Source organism: Protopterus annectens, chromosome 6.part1 (assembly GCF_019279795.1).
Source record: "Protopterus annectens isolate FY-2018-M chromosome 6.part1, PAN1.0, whole genome shotgun sequence".
Lineage (NCBI taxonomy): Eukaryota > Metazoa > Chordata > Ceratodontiformes > Protopteridae > Protopterus > Protopterus annectens.
Genome location: NC_056738.1, coordinates 265,628,386 through 265,648,414, shown reverse-complemented (window position 1 = coordinate 265,648,414; position 20,029 = coordinate 265,628,386). Strand labels below are relative to the sequence as shown.

The 20,029-nt window shown below is 37.7% G+C and overlaps 1 protein-coding gene across 1 annotated transcript in view; it reads left to right on the top strand.

The window, feature by feature from the left end:
- Positions 1–20,029, top strand: part of LOC122805277 (putative methyltransferase DDB_G0268948) — a 171,733-nt gene that overhangs the window by 16,897 nt on the left and 134,807 nt on the right. The window contains exon 2 of the mRNA XM_044075365.1: positions 6,709–6,869. Coding sequence (XP_043931300.1) covers positions 6,709–6,869 — 161 coding nt within the window. The remainder of the gene's footprint in view (positions 1–6,708; positions 6,870–20,029) is intronic.

Genomic DNA, 20,029 nt, shown 5'->3' with positions numbered 1-20,029 from the left:
GTAATGTTTTTAAGCACACACATTTTATCCAAATCCTCCCTTATTTTCCCATTAACAATTAGCAATTGCTCCTCTTCTTGTTCTGGAAGATTCTCCTTCTTCTGCAGTGCATTAACCTTTTCATCCCCTCTAAATAATGTCTATTACTTCTTTCTTGTATCTCATTTTATCTTATTTCTAGCATATTTTTAAAATCCATTTTCATGTTATCCTTCTCCCTAACTGCCCTTCTGAAGAAATTTCTGAATTCCTTAATAAATCTTTTCCACTATTCATTTCTTAAACTCCTGTCTTTAACATATAAGCAGGAAAGTGCCAGTGTCTAATTTCTACTTCATTATCCTGCATCTTTATCTTATATTTTATTGGTGCATGATCTGAAATAGTTATTGGATATGTTTCAGTTCTTTCAATTAAATAACCTTGATCCTGTGAATTAGAACTTGTATCCAGTCTAGCCCAGTTACTGAACTTGGGGAATAAGTAAATTCTATTTGAGTTCCTGCTAATGAATTCATATCTTCCATACCAAGTACTTTCATATCTTTCTTCAAAAATCTTCCTTCTACCTTCTAGGTCCCTCTGCTACATTCTCACTGTGGCATATTAATTTTCACTCACCACCCATAAATAATATTCCCTGCTGTAAGCTTATTTTTTTCTACCAAAATTCTTTCAAGCTTAATAATAACAGTTTTGCGTGAAATATAAATGCATGCCATTGTAATCCTACTGTCCTGCCAATAACCTCTTATTGCCACAAATATACTATTGTCTTTTTCTTCTTCTATCATTATTGGAGCACTTCTCACAATCAATATTATTCCCTGTTTCCTTTGTCCCTGACATAGGTTCATATGTTCATAGGTTCATCCTAGGCTATCTGCCCTAGGGCATTTATAAGCCTAGCCAGAGTGTGTTTGGCTTTCGCCACCCATTTTAAATTAATTTTGCTATGCCCTTTTTCGAGGTTAGTATACTGTGCCTCTGTCTAACAGTGACACAGAAGTGATATCCGGGGTAAACCTACGATTTCCCATCCACTCATCAAGATTCCTCTTGAAGAGAGTCAATGAGGGACTCTGCCTAACCTGGACTGGGATTTTATTCCAGAGTGAAGGGAGCCTCTGGATTATGAATCTGTCCCTCCAGCATGTCCTATTTATTTCAGTGCTATGGTTCAAATCTCTTGAGCGCATAGCTCGATGGGATTTGGATTTTCTGAGGTGCAACATGTCCATTAATTCCAGGTTGGACATGGCTTTATACATCAGGCACAGATCGCCTCTGAGCAGGCGGTATGCCACTGAGTAGAGCTGGAGTTTCTTTAACCGGGCAGCATATGGCATCTGTTTGAGCCCTTTGATCCTCTTGGTGAGGTACTTTTGGGGTCTTTCCAGTTTTTGCAGGTGTCTGGTAAGGTACATCCCAAAAGGGGCATTGTACTCAATTATGGGCCTAATGAGGGATGAGTAAAGAGGCATGATGACCTCCCCTGATCTAGATGTGAATCCCTTCATGACTAGGTGGGCTATATAAAATGTTTTTCTAACAACTTTGGCCATGTGGTTGTCAAATGAGAGATTGCTATCAACTTGGGTCCCCAGGTCCCTAATTACTTTTTCTGTACTTAATGGATTACCACCTATGTGGCAATTTGTGGGCACTTTGTTTTTTCCAAAGGGGATGACTATACACTTTTTGGCATTTAGCTTGAGGCCATGGCTCTGACACCAGTTGTCTGTTTCTATGAGGCCCTTTTGGAGGATGCTTGTTTCGGGTGGAGAGTCGATTATGGTGCCCAGTTTGCAGTCATCTGCGAACTTGGTCAGCCACAGTCCTTCCATGTTGGCCTGTACCTCCGAGAAATATATGCCGAACAATAGAAGCCCCAGGACTGAGCCTTGTGGGATGCCACTTGTAACTGGTTTGGAGTCTGACATGGCTCCAGCAATTCTAACCATGTGGGTTCTGTCCTTGAGCCAGTTTGCAACCCATCTAGTGACATAGGGGTTTATATTTAAGCCGGTGAGCTTATCTATAATGCCCGACATTCTGCTGAATATCAATTTTGACATAATTTCTTTGCCGATTTCATATTTTAATATCTACCTATCCAGATATGTCTAATCTAGCATTGCTATTTGCACTCTACGCTTCCTAATATAATTCAGTAATTTTTTTTGTCTATTCCTGCAATGTCATTTATAGTCACTTCAATAGAAACACTCAAGAAAAAAAATAAGCATTTTAAAATCTTCAACTCCCTTTAATTCACAGCAAACACTCAAAATTATATACACTTTCCAAAATAGAATGTTACTTCCCAAATAGACAAGCTGTACCCACAGGCTTTACGTGTTTTATAGTTAGGTTTAATCATGCTAGAAGTGCACGATAGCGCATTTATTCATACTTGCACATATACTATCTGTCCTTGTCCTGTCTCTATTTCTTTCCCAGGTGTGAAAAACAACTTGCATGCTCTCAGTAAACTAACTTCAGCCTAAAGAAAAGTGCACTGGTAACATTGAATGAATAAACTAAATTATGCATTGAAGTTTCTTCTTTTAATTTCCATTTTTTTATTTTAAGTATCTCTGTCCAATAATTATTTACTGAATATGATGCTTATTCTCATAATTTTATATGTTAGATAATGTAGCTTGATTATTACTTCCTGTATAAGTTTAACTGGGTCTATATTACATCTGCGAAGATCTCTTTCAGTGAACGGCTCTTTGCCAAACGATAACCAGTGAAATCTAACTCCTACGAACAGCCATTTCAGCTATTTTTTTCCTAGGGGAAAAATGCTTGGCCATCATCAGGAATTTGACCTTTTCCCCACTGTAGTCTGATCTTGGAGTGTTTATATTTAGTTAGGGGCATGTAGGGTGCATGGCCCCCCACATTAGAGGGTGTGGGGGTGAAGCTCCCCACTTTGAAGGGTTTTAAATTTTGTCTGGTTTTAGGTTGGCCAAGCATTTATTTCCCCTAGAAAAAAAAATTGCTGGAATGGTTGTTCAAGGGAGGTAGATTTTGCTGGTTATCATTCAGCAAGTAGTCATTTGCTGAAAGAGGGTTTTGTGGACATAATATAGACCCATTTAATCATGTAGGTTTACCAATAATTTTGGGTATTCATTTAAGGGGATTTCTGAAAACCTTTGAGTTCCCTTAAATATGTATTCTCCTAAAAATTGTATGTTTAATCATCTTCCCTTTGATATAATATATTCCTCTATTACTTCCTCTATTGTTTCAACATTCACTCCTACCATATAATTATATCAAGTTAAGCATTTATTTTTTTTTTCTCAAAAATAACATTAGATTTTCATTTTCTGTTTCTAATAAACATATATTCACTAATAGAAATATTGTATAGTGAATAACCAACATCTGAAGTAAATGCATGTTGATATGCAGTTTAGCATATTTTGTTGGTATTTGGAGTCAGTTGCTTTATATTGAAAGTAATTTGAATATCACTTCTTCATTTACCTTGGTTGCATTGGATTTATTATTATTATACAGCTGCAAATGTATTTTTCCAATTAGGCATATATTCATTGTGTGCCCACTATATAATAGTTTAAGAACTAGACACAGGCTATGAACTGAGGTTAGTATCTGAAGCTAAGGACAACTACAAATCTTTTTTTACTTATGTTAGAAAATTAAAAAATAAAATCCATCCTTGATCAAAACTTAAGATGGTTTCACTAGCTAACACATTCAGTGCCACCTTCACCCTGGAAATAACTATTCAAAGCCCTCAGACTCCCCTATCATTACCAAAAAACATATATATTAAAAGGGCTGTCAAAAACTAAAAATACTTGCACCACAGGACCTGATAATATACCTGGCTGCTTAATAAACAGTACCAAGCAAGCCCTGACATAACCACTCCTTAAACTATTTAACTTGAGTGTAGCAACTGGCTTCGTCCCCGAAGTTTGCTACTGCTGCAGTGGTGATGCTAGTACAGAAGGGTTATCCAGCCATTGACCCCAGGAATTACAGACCCATCAGCCTGACAAATCTCACATGCAAAGTCATAAAGCATATTATAGCTGACCTAGTTAACTATGGAATTAAAAATCCCATTAGGCTAGACCTACAGAAATGTGGCTTTCTTTAGAGAAGAGCCTCTCGAATAAATCTGGTTAACTTCATTAAAAGAGTTACACAAGTGTTTGACAGTGGCCATTCTGTACACATGGCATACCTAGACCTGGCCAGGGCCTTTGACACTATGCCCCATGCCATCCTCTCAACTGTACAGATTTTCGCAGAATGTCCAGATTTTGGCCTCATATTTTTGGTCCAACTTTCATAAAATTGTGTTTTTCGAGCAAATTAGTGGTAAATCATTAAAGACTGAAGTTAGAAAATAATGACAGACATTTCATTTTCAGACTTCATATCATTCAGAAAATTCATGCTAATGCAAAACCTGTTATTCTATCAACTTTCTAAGTTCATAAGAACAATATTCAAAAGTTGTCCCTATTTTTGGGCCTTTGTTCCACTTTTATTTATGGGTTTGTTCAGATTTCTTGCACTAAGAGGTTGAGAGGTATGCCACATGCCAAGATATTTAGTAAGATAAATACATTTTAAATAGATCCCTTTGTATTAAGATAGATAGCAAACTGATGGCAAGGGTAATACCTCACTCCAAAATGAGAATGTTGTTAGAGACCTTGGTACTTGGGTTGATAATTCCTTCTCCTTTGATAATTATGAAACAACAATGGTCAAGAAGTCCTTCTTCTTTGCACAGCTGATTGCCAAGGGGATATCTTCCAGATCCAAAAGAGGTCATTTTTCCATTATATTTAGTATGGTTTAGGCAAGTGATTGAATACAATGCCCCCTTTGGGATGTTCCTCACTAGACATAAACAGTAAGAAAGACTCTAGAGTTTCCTAACTAAGAACATCACTGGCTTAAAAACCCTAAGCTAACAGAAATGATTGGAAGCACTGTTCTTTTATTAAGTGCCTTATAGACTCCTGAAAGGAGATCCATGCCTTGCATTCCAAGCCATTATTGGCCCAGTGGTCCAAGATCTTTTGAATCTCCACAAATAAAATGGTGTCATAAGTACCAGAACAAGGGATCTAAATCCTTACCAGTGGGTATCTAAAACAAGGTGAAGAGGTAAGTTCATTACACAGTGCTTTCTCCACCTCTGGAATAGACTTCCACTGCAAATTAAGTAATGTGACACATTATCTTTTTTCAAATGGGAACTGGACAATTGGATGGTTATTCACAAATCTGTCCTGTGGCTTTACTAGCCTGGCCCCCCGAAAGAGGAAGTTCAGTCTGAGGGTGGGTACTGGCATAGTGTAAATGGTTGTAAGACCCAAGTGGCTTGTATTCCTATTATCCTATGATATTATCACAGTCATCAGTGTCTACAGAAAAGTTGCAGGAGTTAAGAATGTGTACCAGAGATGGCCAAGGACTTCAGATGCTTTGTGATGTCATTAATACAAGATGACCTGAAAATTTGAAGTCATTACATGCTCTCTACAGACCATACTTTACTTTCCATATCTTGATGTTGGATTATGAACTCAAGGAATCCTATTTAAAGGTACTGAGTAATCAATTTTAGTCAACTATGTGAGAGTATACTATGATTCATAAATCACATGTTGTTCTAAGAAAGTGCAAGGAAAGACCTCATGATTTCACTTATTGGCATCTTATATCTGTGGTGACAGAGCAGACAGTGGGAAATCATTCAAGTTTTTGTGTATTCAAGGTTTACTGTTTAAATGTAACTGCCTGAATAATCAATCTTGCTCAATTAAGCGAGAGTGCACTATGATACGTAAACCACACCTTGGCACATATAAGTGTATGGAAAGAGCTTGTGATGTCACATATTGGTCTAGTATGTTTGTGCTGATGAGACAGTGCAAAACCATTCAGAACTCCGATGTCTGAGGTAATGTTTAAGAATCAAAGTCAGAAAGAGGAACTCGTGCCCCAAGACATTCCTTCATTGACTTATTCCATTACAAAAATGTGCACTTTTCTTCTTTGTGGATTATTATTCTAAGTTCTCTAAGGTAATATAGCTGCATGATCTTTTACCAAAACCATATTTTATGAGGTATAGATTATCTGATGAATTAATATCCAACGACACTCCATTTATGAGATGGTTCTGTAATTAAATACAGTTCTGAAGACTTGTTTTGGATCAAAGCACTTAAGTTTTTACTGTGTGTTATTAAAGTATTTTACTTTCCATTGGTTTTTGGACTGTTACCTGTGCTGGTCATTAGCCAAGTGGTATTTTGGTTTTAGATATCATGATCAGTATATCAGTGCTTCTGTTCTTTCTGTGTATGATTCACATGACTCCCATAACAGTGACAGGCTATATCTCATTTTTTAAATCAAAATGTAAAGTGCAAATAAAATTATATGTGAATTAAGTTAGTGTTTCTTTAAGATAACTAAGACTGAAGGACAGTAAGTCACATTATCAGTGAACAAATGCAGATCTTCAATTAAACTTCTCTAGGAAATAGCTCTGTGTGTTATGCCTTTCATTCGATCATCTAACATATATGTATAGTATATAGAGAAAGTGAGTCTTAAAATCAATAGACATATAGGACTTTAATAATCTGGACAATTAGGCAGTAATTTGTCACCAATTCTGATTTTCAGAAAGGGAAGCCCTTTCAGCTTGCAGTAGACGTGGGCTGTGGCACAGGACTGAGTACCAGGGTACTGGCAGTCCATTTCCAGCAGGTTGTAGGAACAGACATCAGCAAAGCACAAATAGAGGAGGCAAAGAAAGTCCCTGGCTTCCCAAATGTTATGTACAGGTAACAGCAGGAGATGTCACTTTATTGAACCATATTGTTTCTAATAATGTTTCTAATAATTGTTTCTAACTAGAAGATATGTATTCTGCATTTTACTGTATGTATACTGTTGTACTATCTAATTATTGTATATTGCTTGTATTTCTGTGGAGCTTTTATTCCCGGGCCTCTGCTGAAAATGGGCGTCTGGCCCAGTCAGACTTTCCCGGTAAACAAATGTAAATAAATAAATAAAATAAAAGGATGGGAATGAAATGCAAACAGATAGCTTGCAGTAATAACCAGAAATGCCAGTCATATCTAATGAAATGTGAAGAGAACAGAAATGACTAGAATTTAGGATTAAAATAATTTCATCCTAGCATGCAGCAGGGTATAGTTCAGTGATGACTCTTTATGTATGTATGTTTTTAATTCACTTTATTGCTTTGCTGTTAAGAGGAAGAAATTTACTTTATTCACCTGAAGTAGTTTTTTGTCTTTTAAAGCAATACGCTAGCTTGTACTTATCCATCTGTTCATTCATCCATCCATCCACAACCCTTTTTTCCCATTTTTGTACATGGGGTCATGATGTTACTGCAACAGTGACAATCATTTACAGACAACTTTCGCACTGCAGGGTGGCTAGCCCTGCCATGGTTGTTGTTCCATGCCCCACAGACACATGCACGCTCACTCCTATGACCAATTTATAGTGTCCCATCAACCTACTACATGTCTTTGGAATATGGGAGGAAACTGGAGCACCCAGAGGAAACCCACCCAAATACAAATAGGACATACAGACTCCACACACTAGGCATCCCATCCATGAATCGATCCAAAGAGCCTCTCGCTGTGAGGTGACAACACTACATGCTGTGCCACTGTGCTGCTAGTTTGTGATTGTCATAAGACACATCATCTTCTATTATCTTCTAGTCAACAGTAGTCTCCCATCTCATCTTTTTTTATTTATTGGACCATTAAGAATTATGCTAAGTAAAAAACATTACTCATATTAGTTTTTCCTTTTTTGAATTAGTGCTAGTCTTTTGTATCATTATATAGCACCAGCACTACTTTTTTAGTCAGTTATTAATTCTATCCTCTAGGTTTGAGATCACACACACACACACACACACACACACACACACACACACACACACACACACACACACACACACACACACACACACACACACACACACACACACACACACACAATCATTCAGCCTGTTTCTTTCAAGCACTTGTGTAATTGTCTAATAATCTAATCAGATGACTGAGATTTCTTCCTCAGCTTGTTAGCACCAGATGGAGGGCTTATGTATATCAAAAGTTAAACCTGGAATATTCAGGAACTATTCTAAGGCTAACCTCCTGCTATTAAGTGAGAATCTGGCAAAATCTCAAGCCCCATAAACCCTGAGAACACTGCTGCCTATGCAGAACTGCTCACAGAACCCTGTACAAGCTTATTAATAGGTGCATAGAGGCATCTGTACCCACCAGGAAGAAGTACAGAACTAACTCCAAAAACAAGCCACCCTAGTTGAATCACAAAATCAATAGGCTGTATAACAGGAGGAAGAAAATCATGGCAAAAATTAGGAGATGCAGCACCTAGCCGGATAAAAGCACTCTCATCAAACTAAACACACAACTCAGAGGACAAATAAAGTCTACCAAAGCCAAATTTGAGATATGTTTGGCCTTCCAGGCCTAGGACAACCACAAAGCATTCATTAGCTATGTCTGCAACCTCAAAGGCAATACACAATTGTGTGCAGAGCTAATTGTAAATTGAGTCACCTATACTGAGCCAGAAGATATAGCAAACCTCCTGGCTGATAAATTCAGCTCCAACTGTACCCCCTCTCCCTTTCAACCTTCCCTCAGGAAATATCATCAAATATAACTCCCCCTGCTATCATGGGAACAGATCCTTAATGCTCTAAGACCAAGAACACTGAATCAGTGCGCCCAGACAGTATCCCAGGATATCTTCTAAATAGCATGAAACATGATCTATCAGAGCCTCTGGAATTACTATTTAACTGTAACCTCCAAACAGGCTTCATACCTCATGAAATGAGAAGGGCAACAGTTATCCCTCTGCATAAAGGTGGGCCATCTACAAACCCTGGAAAGTACACACCCATAAGTCTTACTAGTCTTATATATAAAGCCATGGAAAGAATTATCATGGAGATGATCAGTAGAGATATAGTAAACCACCTGACACTGGACCCAACCCAGTTTGGTTTCATCAAGGGCAGATCATGCCTACTCAACCTGGTGGACTTCTTTGAGAAGGTCACCAAAGCAATGAATGAGGGCAAAATCATTCACACTGCCTACCTTGACCTGGCCAAGGCATTTGACACAATACCCCACTTTGGCATTGTTGGCAAACTCAAGAGGTTAGGTACAAACCCATATGTCACCTGGTGGATAGCCAGCTGGCTCACAGATAGGACCCAGGAGGTTAGAATTGGGGAGTCCACCTCTACAAAGAGGCCAGTCACAAGTGGAGTCCATCAAGGATCAGTCCTTGGACCACTCCTTTTTGGCATTTACTTCTCAGAGGTCAAGGCCAATGTCAGTGATCTCTGGCTCATTAAATTTGTAGATGATTGCAAATTAGGAGCTATCATTGAATCTCACACATATGTTCTCCAGGAGGGTCTGACACAGACAAACAACTTGTGTCAGAGCCATGGACTAAAACTAAATGCCAGGAAATGCTTACTAGTATTCTTTGGGAAGTCATCCATCCCTGGTAACTATCATATTGACAATACACCCCTTACAGCTGACCCATTAGTTAGGGACTTAGGGACACACACAGATAGTAGTCTAGCCTTTGACCATCACATATCTACAGTGGTGAAAAAATCATTTTATGTTGCACAATTTATAAACAAATGTATGGCATCTAGGTCCAAGTATGTCATTGTTTAACTGTATTTGGCATTCATCAGACCTATCATTGAGTACAGTGCCCCCTTTGGTATGTACCTAACCAGGCATATCCAACAATTGGAATGTCCACGGGGGTTCCTCACTAAAAGAATACATGATGTAAGTAATATGTCCTGTGCAGACTGCCTCAAGGCCCAATCCCTGAATTCTGTCTCCTAAAGGCTTTTGAGGGGGAGATGTATGCCTGGCATACAGGGCATTATCAGACCCCACTCTGATGGACCTCCTGCATATCCACAAAACAAACAGCACCAGAATTGCCCATTCTAAAGACTTAAACCTTACCTGTGATATAAACAGAGGTATAGATATGTATCCCAGAGACTGCCCCATCTATGGAACAGGCTCCCCATCCATGTAAAGCAGAGTTCCTCCCTAGCCCAATTCAAGTGCAACTTGGACAATTGGATGGGAAACCAGAAATTCATCCCTGGTTTGGCACCTATGTCTCCAATGGACACAGGTAACCTATAAATGGTTCATCTCCCAGGCCCATGCTTACACTTATCAAGGGTATCAGAACTTGTCAGAGATTTGGGATGCATAGATGGCTCGGCTTAAAAAGGCCCTTGTGGTTGTTAGCCTAGTAAACACCTATGAACCTATGAACTTATGAGCCTATAAGATAGTATTTTTTTAAATATCATTTAACCAGTGGGAAAGAAATTACATTTATATTCTTATTTTCTCTGTGCAAATGGGTATTAAAATACTGGATCCAACATTAACAGATGAAGGGCTTATGTATTTCAAAAGCTTGAACAGATTGTAATGTAAAATCCCTGTTGTTCCCATAAAAAGTCATATCACCTTAGTATCTATTATTATTATTGTTTGACAAGTGGTAAGTATGTAAGCAGTGGTGGCTGGTGACTTCAAATTAAAGGGGGGGCAGGGAGGAGCTGAATGGGTAGGGGCACTGGGAAGAGGCATGGCCAATAGAAAGGGGGAGGATATAGCAAAAATAAAACTGGAACTAAACTTTAAATGACTGCTGCCCCCCAAAACCATCAAAAGGTTGTGAGGCATGAAAAAATAATTTACTTTTAAAATACTTACTGGAATAGTCAGTCAAATCAGTATAAATAAAAAACAAACTCTCCTGCACTAAGTTCTAATTATAATAACTTATTCAGCTTTATAAAGTGCCAAGTAACATGCTGAATGTAAATCTCTGTGATACACCCCCATATAAAAAAAGTAAATTTATCCAAAAAAAGACCTGCTGCCTGAACTATCTACTTGTTTTCATGGGGAAAACATGATCAAAATCAAAAAAAAACAAAACAAAAACAAAGAAACAGATAAATTGCTTAACTTATTGAGGGATGCAGGTTAGGGACCACATAGACTGCTAGACTGGCATTCTGTTTAGTCTAAGAGTAAAACCTAAAAAGATAACTCAAAGAATGTAATGAGTTTGAAATAATGTAAAAATGCTGTAATAATAAATACTTGTCTCAAACACTGTCATAGCATTGTGTATATCATGTAAATATTCTCTATGGCAACAACAAAAAAAGCCCGATTGTTGTTGTTTATTTAACAGTATACGTGTTAAAGTTACTTATATCTACAATTTCAGACAATACCCATCTATCCTCCACTGTAAAAGAAGAACACCATAGCTGTCAACCTCTTAGCACAAAACCTGAACACAAAGCCAATGGGGGATACAGACACACACACACACACAGCAGCATAGCTCACATTCATCTCCATAGATCAAATCAAACTCCATTTGTAGCAACCCCAACAACTCTGTTTGTCACTCCTTTGTAGCAAGCCCACTGTCCAACGAGATCCCCGCGGGAGTAGGCTGGAAACCTCCCTCTGGGCGTGCAGATCTGGTATTGACCTTCCGTTCTGTAGGTCATCACTCGACGAACTTCTGACTAACGCTAGGGAGATCCCTGTCTTCCTGGGAGACTGCCTAACTCAGCAGTTGGTTTGAACGCATGCATAGCAGGTTCTAGTAGTTCTGAGTACTAAGCGCGTAAATGAGTTCAACGCGTGAATCAACTTTGATTGTTTTTTTTTTTTTTTGGGGACTATAGTGTAAAGAAACTGGTTCTACTTGATACAATTTTTGTAATTTTGACCCAGAAGTAGTAGTTTTTTTTCATTTCAGTATTAAAATATATTCAGCAGAAAAAAAAGTGACTTAATGAACCCTAGAGTTAAAACGTACAAAGGTGCAGGTATTTGCCAGAAAAATAGAGATAAAATAGAATACTGATGAGCTTTAGAATACACATTTGTTCTTTTTAGTCTTGTCCAGGTTTGTTGAGTAGTTTTGGATGTGTTCTGTTGCCACTCATTCCTATTAAGGTTAAATTATCCTTTATTTTCTGGTGAGTTATACACATGCATGTCACTTTGATATATGTATGTGTGTGTGTGTGTGTGTGTGTGTGTGTGTGTGTGTGTGTGTGTGTGTGTATATATATATATATATATATGTGTGTGTGTGTGTGTGTGTGTGTGTGTGTGTGTGTGTGTGTGTGTGTGTGTATTTATATCAAATAGGTAGATACCAAAAAGTTACCTACAGATTATTAACAATAATACAAATATACTGGGATATGAAAGAGAGAATCTAAAGAAAACTAGTTTATCAGCTTTTGACATTCTATCAGGAAATGTCAAAAAAATAAAAGAACTTGAGTTGATACTGCTGTTAATGATCGTTCAAATGTAGTAGTAACAAAGAAATTAAAAAGAAGGGCTTTTAAGATGGAATGAAAGTAGACTAATCAATACAGATACAAACTAGGAAATTCTGATTTTGAGGGGGATCTCTGTGATAAAACCAGCAACAAGACAACTATCTGGTATAAGTAAAGAAGAAATTATAGTTCCATCATTACTAGGTCTCAAATTTGAAGATATTAACAGGATAATTCCAAATTTAAATTAATAGCTTGCAGCATAAAATATAACAATCATTTTACATGTTGGAACAAATGATTTAAAATATATACCATTAAATCATGTGAAAAACTTGGTTTTAGATATTTCTGAAAAACTAGAAGAATTCAAATCTGATAAGATGTTTTGTGAAATGTTACCATCTCCAAAATGATCAGGTTCATATTTTGAATAATTTGTTGTGAAAGCTGTGGCTGTCATATAATACTGAATTTGTGAAATTTTGGGAAGAATGTGTAAATGATTAGAGATTACATTCCAAAGATAAGATCTATCTAAATTTGTATGGTACAACTTATGTGGCAGGCAATTTTCAGAATACACAAAACTTTTTAGGGTCATTAATGGTAAACACAGAAGATCTGACACAACTATCAGATGTTACTTTTATAATACACATAGACTGGGTAATGAATTCAATGAGTTGGTCGAAATAATACAACAAGAGAATTACAATATTGTTGTGATTACAAAATCTTGGAATACAAAATGTTTACACTTGCCAAATTACAGCAAATATAAAAATTTAAGAAAGGGAGTTAAGGGAGGCAGTGCCCTCTTTGAAATCACAATGTAATTCCATCAACTGTAATTAAATATATTGAAAAACTGGAAGGGATAATAGTACAAATCTAAACTAAAACAACACATCAAGTTCTGAATATAACTGTGTTCATAAGTTCATAGGTGATTTCTAGGCTAATGGCACAAGAGCCTTTACAAGCCTAGCCAATAATACCCAGGATATGACAATATTATATCTTAATTTTTCAGATATGGGTTTGGGGTAATATCAGGGTAGTGGGTCTTTGGGTGTTGGAGCCCCCCCATTTTATAGACTGCCTCTGTCAATGAGGGACATGGGCAGTACCCCAGGAGTGAATTTACAGTTCCCCATCTATTTATTCAAATTATTTTTTGAAGAGAGTGAGGGATATGCTTTGTTTTTCGAAGATGGGAAGTTTATTCCATAGACGAGGTAGTCTTTGCAATATGAATTTGTTTCTCCAGCAAGTTCTGTTAGAGTCACAAAGAAGGTTTAGGTCCATGGAAAGCATTACCCTTGTATAAATTTTCTTGCAAATATGTAACATTTTCATCAGTGTCACATCTAAGAATGCCTTGAAGGTTGGGCATAAGTCCCCTCTCAATAAATCATATGAGACAGAGTAAAGGGATAGGGCCTTGTCAAGTCTGCATACGACTTGTGTTTTATGCTTTGTATTTTTTTTGTGAAAACCTCTGGGCTGCTTCATTTGGTGAAGTGCCTGGTTAGATGCATGCAGAAGGGAGCATTGTGCTTGATTATGGGTCTGATGAGGGCCGAGTACAGTGGCACTATGACTTTCTTTGATTTTGATGCCATGCCTTTACTTATAAATTGAGCCACATAGAAGAATTTCCTCACTACTGTAGCTACCTGGTGGTCAAAGTTTAGGTTACTATCTATCTGTGTTCCTTGGTCCCTCACCACTGGGTCTACTTTTAGAGGTGTGCTATCAATATTATAATTTCCAGGGATATCTGATTTACTGAAGGGTGTATTATGCATTTTTTAGCATTTAGTCTCAGACCATGGTTTTGGCACCAGTTGTGTGTCATTTTAGGCCTGTTTCTAGGATGTCAGCATTATTTAAGTATTCAGTGATTGCTCCCAGCTTATAGTCATCAGCGAACTTCATGAGCCAGAGGCCCCCAACATTGGCCTTCACTTCAGAGAAGTATATACGAAACAGGAGTGGTCCCACCACTGAATCCTGTGGGACACTGCTAGTAACAGGTTTATTGTCAGAAGTGGATTCACCTATCTGGACAACATGTGCTCTGTCAGTGAGCCAGTTGGCTATCCATCTGATGACATAGGGGTTCATGCCTAACTCAGTATGTTTATCTATGATCCCCGAGTGGGGGATTATGTCAAAAGCTTTGGCCAGGTCTAGATAAGTGGTGTGTACCATTTTATCCTTATCCATGGCCCTGGTGACTTTCTTGAAGAAGTCCACCAGACTGAGCAGGCAAGACTTCCCTTTGACAAAGCCAAATTGGGTCTGGTCCAGTTTTTGTAGAGTTCCTAAATTATTACTGAACAGGTCCATGATAATTCTCTCCATGGCCTTGTAGATAAGACTGGTCAAGCTTATGGGTCTGTAGTTCCCTGGGTCAGTTGATGGCCTTCCTTGTGCAGAGGGACAACTGTTACAATTATCCATTCCTCTGGGACAAAGCCCTTTTGGAGACTGTGAATAAAGAGGGTTTCTAATGGTCCTAATATATTCTGTTGTAAGCTATTTAAGAAGCATCCTGGAATGTTGTCGGGACCCACAGAGGCTGTGTTTTTGGCTTTAACGAGCACAATAAGGACCTTTTCCCTCATAGTGAGTGGTAGGTGTACGGTTGCTGGTATTTCTTTGGGTGTGATAGTAGGTGATGGGGGGTAGTTTTAACTGAACTTGTTGGTCAGCAGGTTTGCTATAGTTTCAGGCTGGGTGCAATTGTTGCCATACATGATTAACTCAGCACATTGCTTAGCATTTCCCCGGAGGTTGCAAACATAATTAAAAACAGTGTTATGGTTATCTTTTAACTGGGAGACTACCTTTGTCTCATAGGTTGCTTTGGCAGATTTGACTAGCTCTCGAATTTGTTTAGACTGGTGAGTTTCTTTTTGCACTGATTTGTCTGTTCCTTCTTGGCTTTGGAGAGGAGTTTTTTCCCTTTTGTTGAATAGCCTATATATGCTAGGGGTTAACCAGGGTGGTTTATTTTTTCCAGTAAGCATAGGTTTGACTCAGACAGGTACTGCCTCCTCTATGCAGCTATGAATGTGACTGTACAGTGCTTTTGTGTACAGCTCAGAGTAGGCCTTAGTATCATCCAGATTCAATGGGGTTGGAAGTTTAATAAGCTGTCACTTAGTTTGAGGTAATTGGCCTTAGCAAAGTTCTTAACAGGTTTGGAGTTTGATGGGGGTTCTAGGTTAGTTTTAATACTAAAGGAGCTCATTTTGTTGTCAGATCTTACCAAGGAGGAGTTAATGCATGGAAGGGAGCAGCATCCCCCCAAAAGGAAGTGGAAGGAATAAAACTTTACACTCTTGGTTGTAAGAAGCTATTCATTAACCATGCAGAGCTTAATTCTCTGTGCTAACTGCCACCATGTTACCGAAGACCTAACATGAGATCACAGACGCACAGGGAATATTTAACTCTCCTGGATGAAATCTGAATTTAAAAAACATTATATTTATGAGTTACTTTAATTACCCTGGAATCTCCTGGACTACTGGTGTTTCAAGTCATGTTACAAAACAAAACTGATATTTCTTTACATTGCATGCAACTGTTGGTTTTGAACAGCACTGGAGGTAGTAATATTTTGGATATCATACTTATGGATAGACCAGCTTTAATTAAAGACATAAATAATCATTCATTAAGTATATCAGATCATAATTGATTAACATTTAAATTGAATTTATCTGTTAACAAATCTAAAATAAAAATAAAGTAAAATTGCACTACTTTGATTAACTACTATTGATATTTATTGACTGGAAGGAGCAATTAAACTTAGAAACTACTGATTATGCATAAAAAACATAGATGCTACAGCAGAGCATAACAGAGTAGGCCATTATGCTGGAATATTAAAACAAAAATATGTAAAAAGAAGAAAAGGTTTAGGATTTACGAAAAGTTCCCAGTTGTGGTAAACTAAAGAAAATTAAACAAGATCACCAGAGAACTAAAATATGAAATAAAATACTGAAAATAAATTAGCTATTGATCTTCTAATAAAAGCTGCAAAACTAAATACTGAAAATAAATTAGCTATTGATCATCTAATAAAATGAACTATCACAGATGTATAAGTATGATTAACAATAATGCGCTTAAAATAAAATCAATAAACATTAATGACATGTTAATTTGTGATATCCATCAAATTGTTAATGAATTTAATAATTACTTTATTAACATCAATAATGGATTAAATAATTCATTTTTTCATTTAAGGAATACATAAAAAACATTGGTGCCGTCCGATTATAATTTCTGAGAGGATACAAAAGACGTAAAGATGGTAAACAATAATGGATCTGATCCAGATAAAATACCTGACACATTATTGTTGAATATAAATGCTGCTGTTATCCCAGTACTACTTCCAGTATTTGATAAGCTGTTATGAATGGGCACAGTACCATCTTCTTGGAAGGTATCCCAGATTATCCTGATCTATAAAAAGGACAATAAACATAATATAAAAAATTACAGACTGATTAGTCTTACTTCTATAATTCAGAAAATATATATATATTTGAAAGCTATATTGTTCAGTTGTTGGAAAACTTAAGAAAAAATGGTATGCATGGATGTGGATCATCATAATTTGTGAAGAATGGATCAACAGTAACAAACCTAATAAATTTCTATGACCAAATTGTGTTAACTTTAGAAAATGAATTAACACCAGGAGTGACACTGAATCCTTTGATATATTACCACAGTGTTTTAAATGACTGGTTTGTTTGCTGTTTAAAACATTCCTTAGTGGCTCCTTGATGTTCTTCTACTGTTTGAAACATTGTTACTGTCTCACTGCTATTTTTCTGATCTGAAGAAGCACCTGGATAGGTGTGAAAGCACTTGTCTTTTTCTTGGATGGTTTTTAACATTTGTTATGCTGTATTATTAAACTTTGGAACTGCTACTTCATTGGATTCAGCTGTGTTGACTTGTTATTCCTCTACTTGGACTGCCTGTTTTTTTGCTTGATTATACTATCTACTGCAGTTTTTATTGTGTTATGCTTATGTAATACTGTATTTGAGTACTGTAAACTAAACTGAGGGCCTCACAGTAAGAGGTTCTTAGGTTAGATCCTTGGCTGGGGTGCCTTCTATTCGGAGTCTGCATGTTCTCCCTGTGGTCACGTGGGTTTCCTCTGGGTGCTACGGTTTCCTCCCACATCCCAGAGACATGCTGTAGGTAGACTGGACACTCTAAATTGGCCCTAGGTGTGAGTGCATGCATGTGTATGCCTTCTGTGGAAGGTTGGGCACCTGGCTGGCAACTCGACACCGTAAAACTCCACTACCAATCATGAGCTGACAGGTGATCCACTGTGGCGAACCCTAAAAACTAAACTACAGTGTTTGTACTGCATTTGTCTGCCTTACTTTGCCTGTTAAATCCTATTTTGTTGCTGTTTTCACTGTTGCAAAGCTTTTTTTTTTTTTTTTTTTGCTATTTTCACTGTTTGCAAAGTAATTGTTGTTACTTTATACTGTTTGCAAAGCATCTGTTCTGTTTGTTCTGTTTTCCCACCAAGCAGTGTTTTAAATAACTGCTTTGTTTGCTGTTTAAAACATTCTTTAGTTTCTCTTTACTGTTTTTCTGTTGTTTAAAACATTGTTAGTGTTTCCTACCAAAATGAGTGTAGTTAGTAGCTGTAGCATAGTCCAGATACAAGTTTGCTGCATCTGGGTCTGTTTGTAGTGGCTGTTGTATTCTGAGCACAATTTCCAAGGCATCTTTGATTGGCAGGAGCCTTTCTGCACCCTTGTGAGAGAAGTGTGCTGATTGGAACCTGTCTGGTGAAGTGTGATTGATCTAGGGCTTGGAGTAAGCACTCTCATTGCTTAGGTTTTTAGCTTCTGGTATCTAAGTCCTGCATTTGAGCTTGTTTGCACATTGTGAAACTCCGTGCACTACTGCACAAATGTGTGCAATAGCTGAACAGATAATTTGACAATTTTTCCCTTATATACAGCTGTAGTACATTAGTATAGTCCTCATCCTTAGTACAACTCCGGTCTAAGAAGTATTGCTAGTGAGCTGTGACCTATTAAACCACCAACCAAAAACCCTGTCAGAAATACCCATCCACAGAGCGCCTCCTAAATCAGTCCTGAAAGCACCCTCTTTGTGATAACAGTTCTTCAAACCTAGCATTATGGACATTTGGACTACCCTTGTTTCTCTTGCCAACCTTGTTGACTTGGGTCTCCTAAGGCAGTGTAGCAATTGCCTCATGTACACTGACAACCTTATATTAATAACTCACTCTAGTACAGAGTGCGAGGATTGTCAACTCACCCACCATTACTCATGCATGTAGTGCCACTACTCATATACATTGTATGCATCCAACACATAAATCAACATACGTGGAGGTTCTCTCAAACAACTTACCAAAACACCAGAGATCTCCAAAACAAAAGACTCCTACAACTAATACAGTTTCCACAGCACCCAAGACACATAGCAACACCAGTGTCTCACCTACCAAGTCGTTAAGGTGTAACAAAACCAACTTTTCTTGTCATTGAAGACTCCATAGTGAGTTAAATGGATATCCCACTCACCAAGTTAGATAAGGAGAAAGTCACGGTCAGCTGCCAAGTACCATTATGACTCTTTCATAGCTCATGTTGGAGTAAACAACCTGAGACATCACTCACTGGACTATATAAAGACAGACATGATTGAGCTCTCTGAGTACATTTCCCAGGCAGGTATGTCACTTGCCTTGAGCAGCATACTATCCTCACTTAAAATGATCCCAATAGTGTCATTCAAAGGGAATCCAGCTTCTGTCAACCTGGGATGATGTGGTTGACAAACCTCGATGGTTTGCCAGAGATGGTTTACACCTGGCACCATTAGGCTATCTGCTTGCTGCTGGCAAAGGCTCTGGCCTCCCACATAGTGTCCTTTTTAGGCAAGGTCTCAAAAACAAAATTCCCGATGTATAAATTGCCAACCATTACAAAATAAGGGTTATGCTGCTAAATGCTAGCAGCATAAACCAAAAAATGCACACCCTAGAAGCACTTTTGTCACTGGAGGATGTAAATGTCTGTGCAGTCAAGAAATCTATTTCAAGGCCTCAGAAAGTATCCCAACCTTGCAAAGCTACAACGCCATCCACACCTTCAGACTGCAAAATGAATGTGTAAGAACGAAAGAAAGTGGTGTTTCTATACATGTTAGAGAGAAATTCACCTCCCAACTAGTTAGACTGGACAACTCCATGGAGTTATTCCATGTTCAGATTTACTGTGGGTAAAACCCCCATGCAAGTCATAGCTAGTTATAGATCCCCCTCCATGGATCATGATACATACTAGGCATACTTGATCAAACTGGAGTCAATCCAAATATTGCTACACACTCTGATCATGGGAAATTTCAATTATTTTATTTATTTATTTATTATTTATTTTACATTTGTTGATCGGGATAGTCCAACTG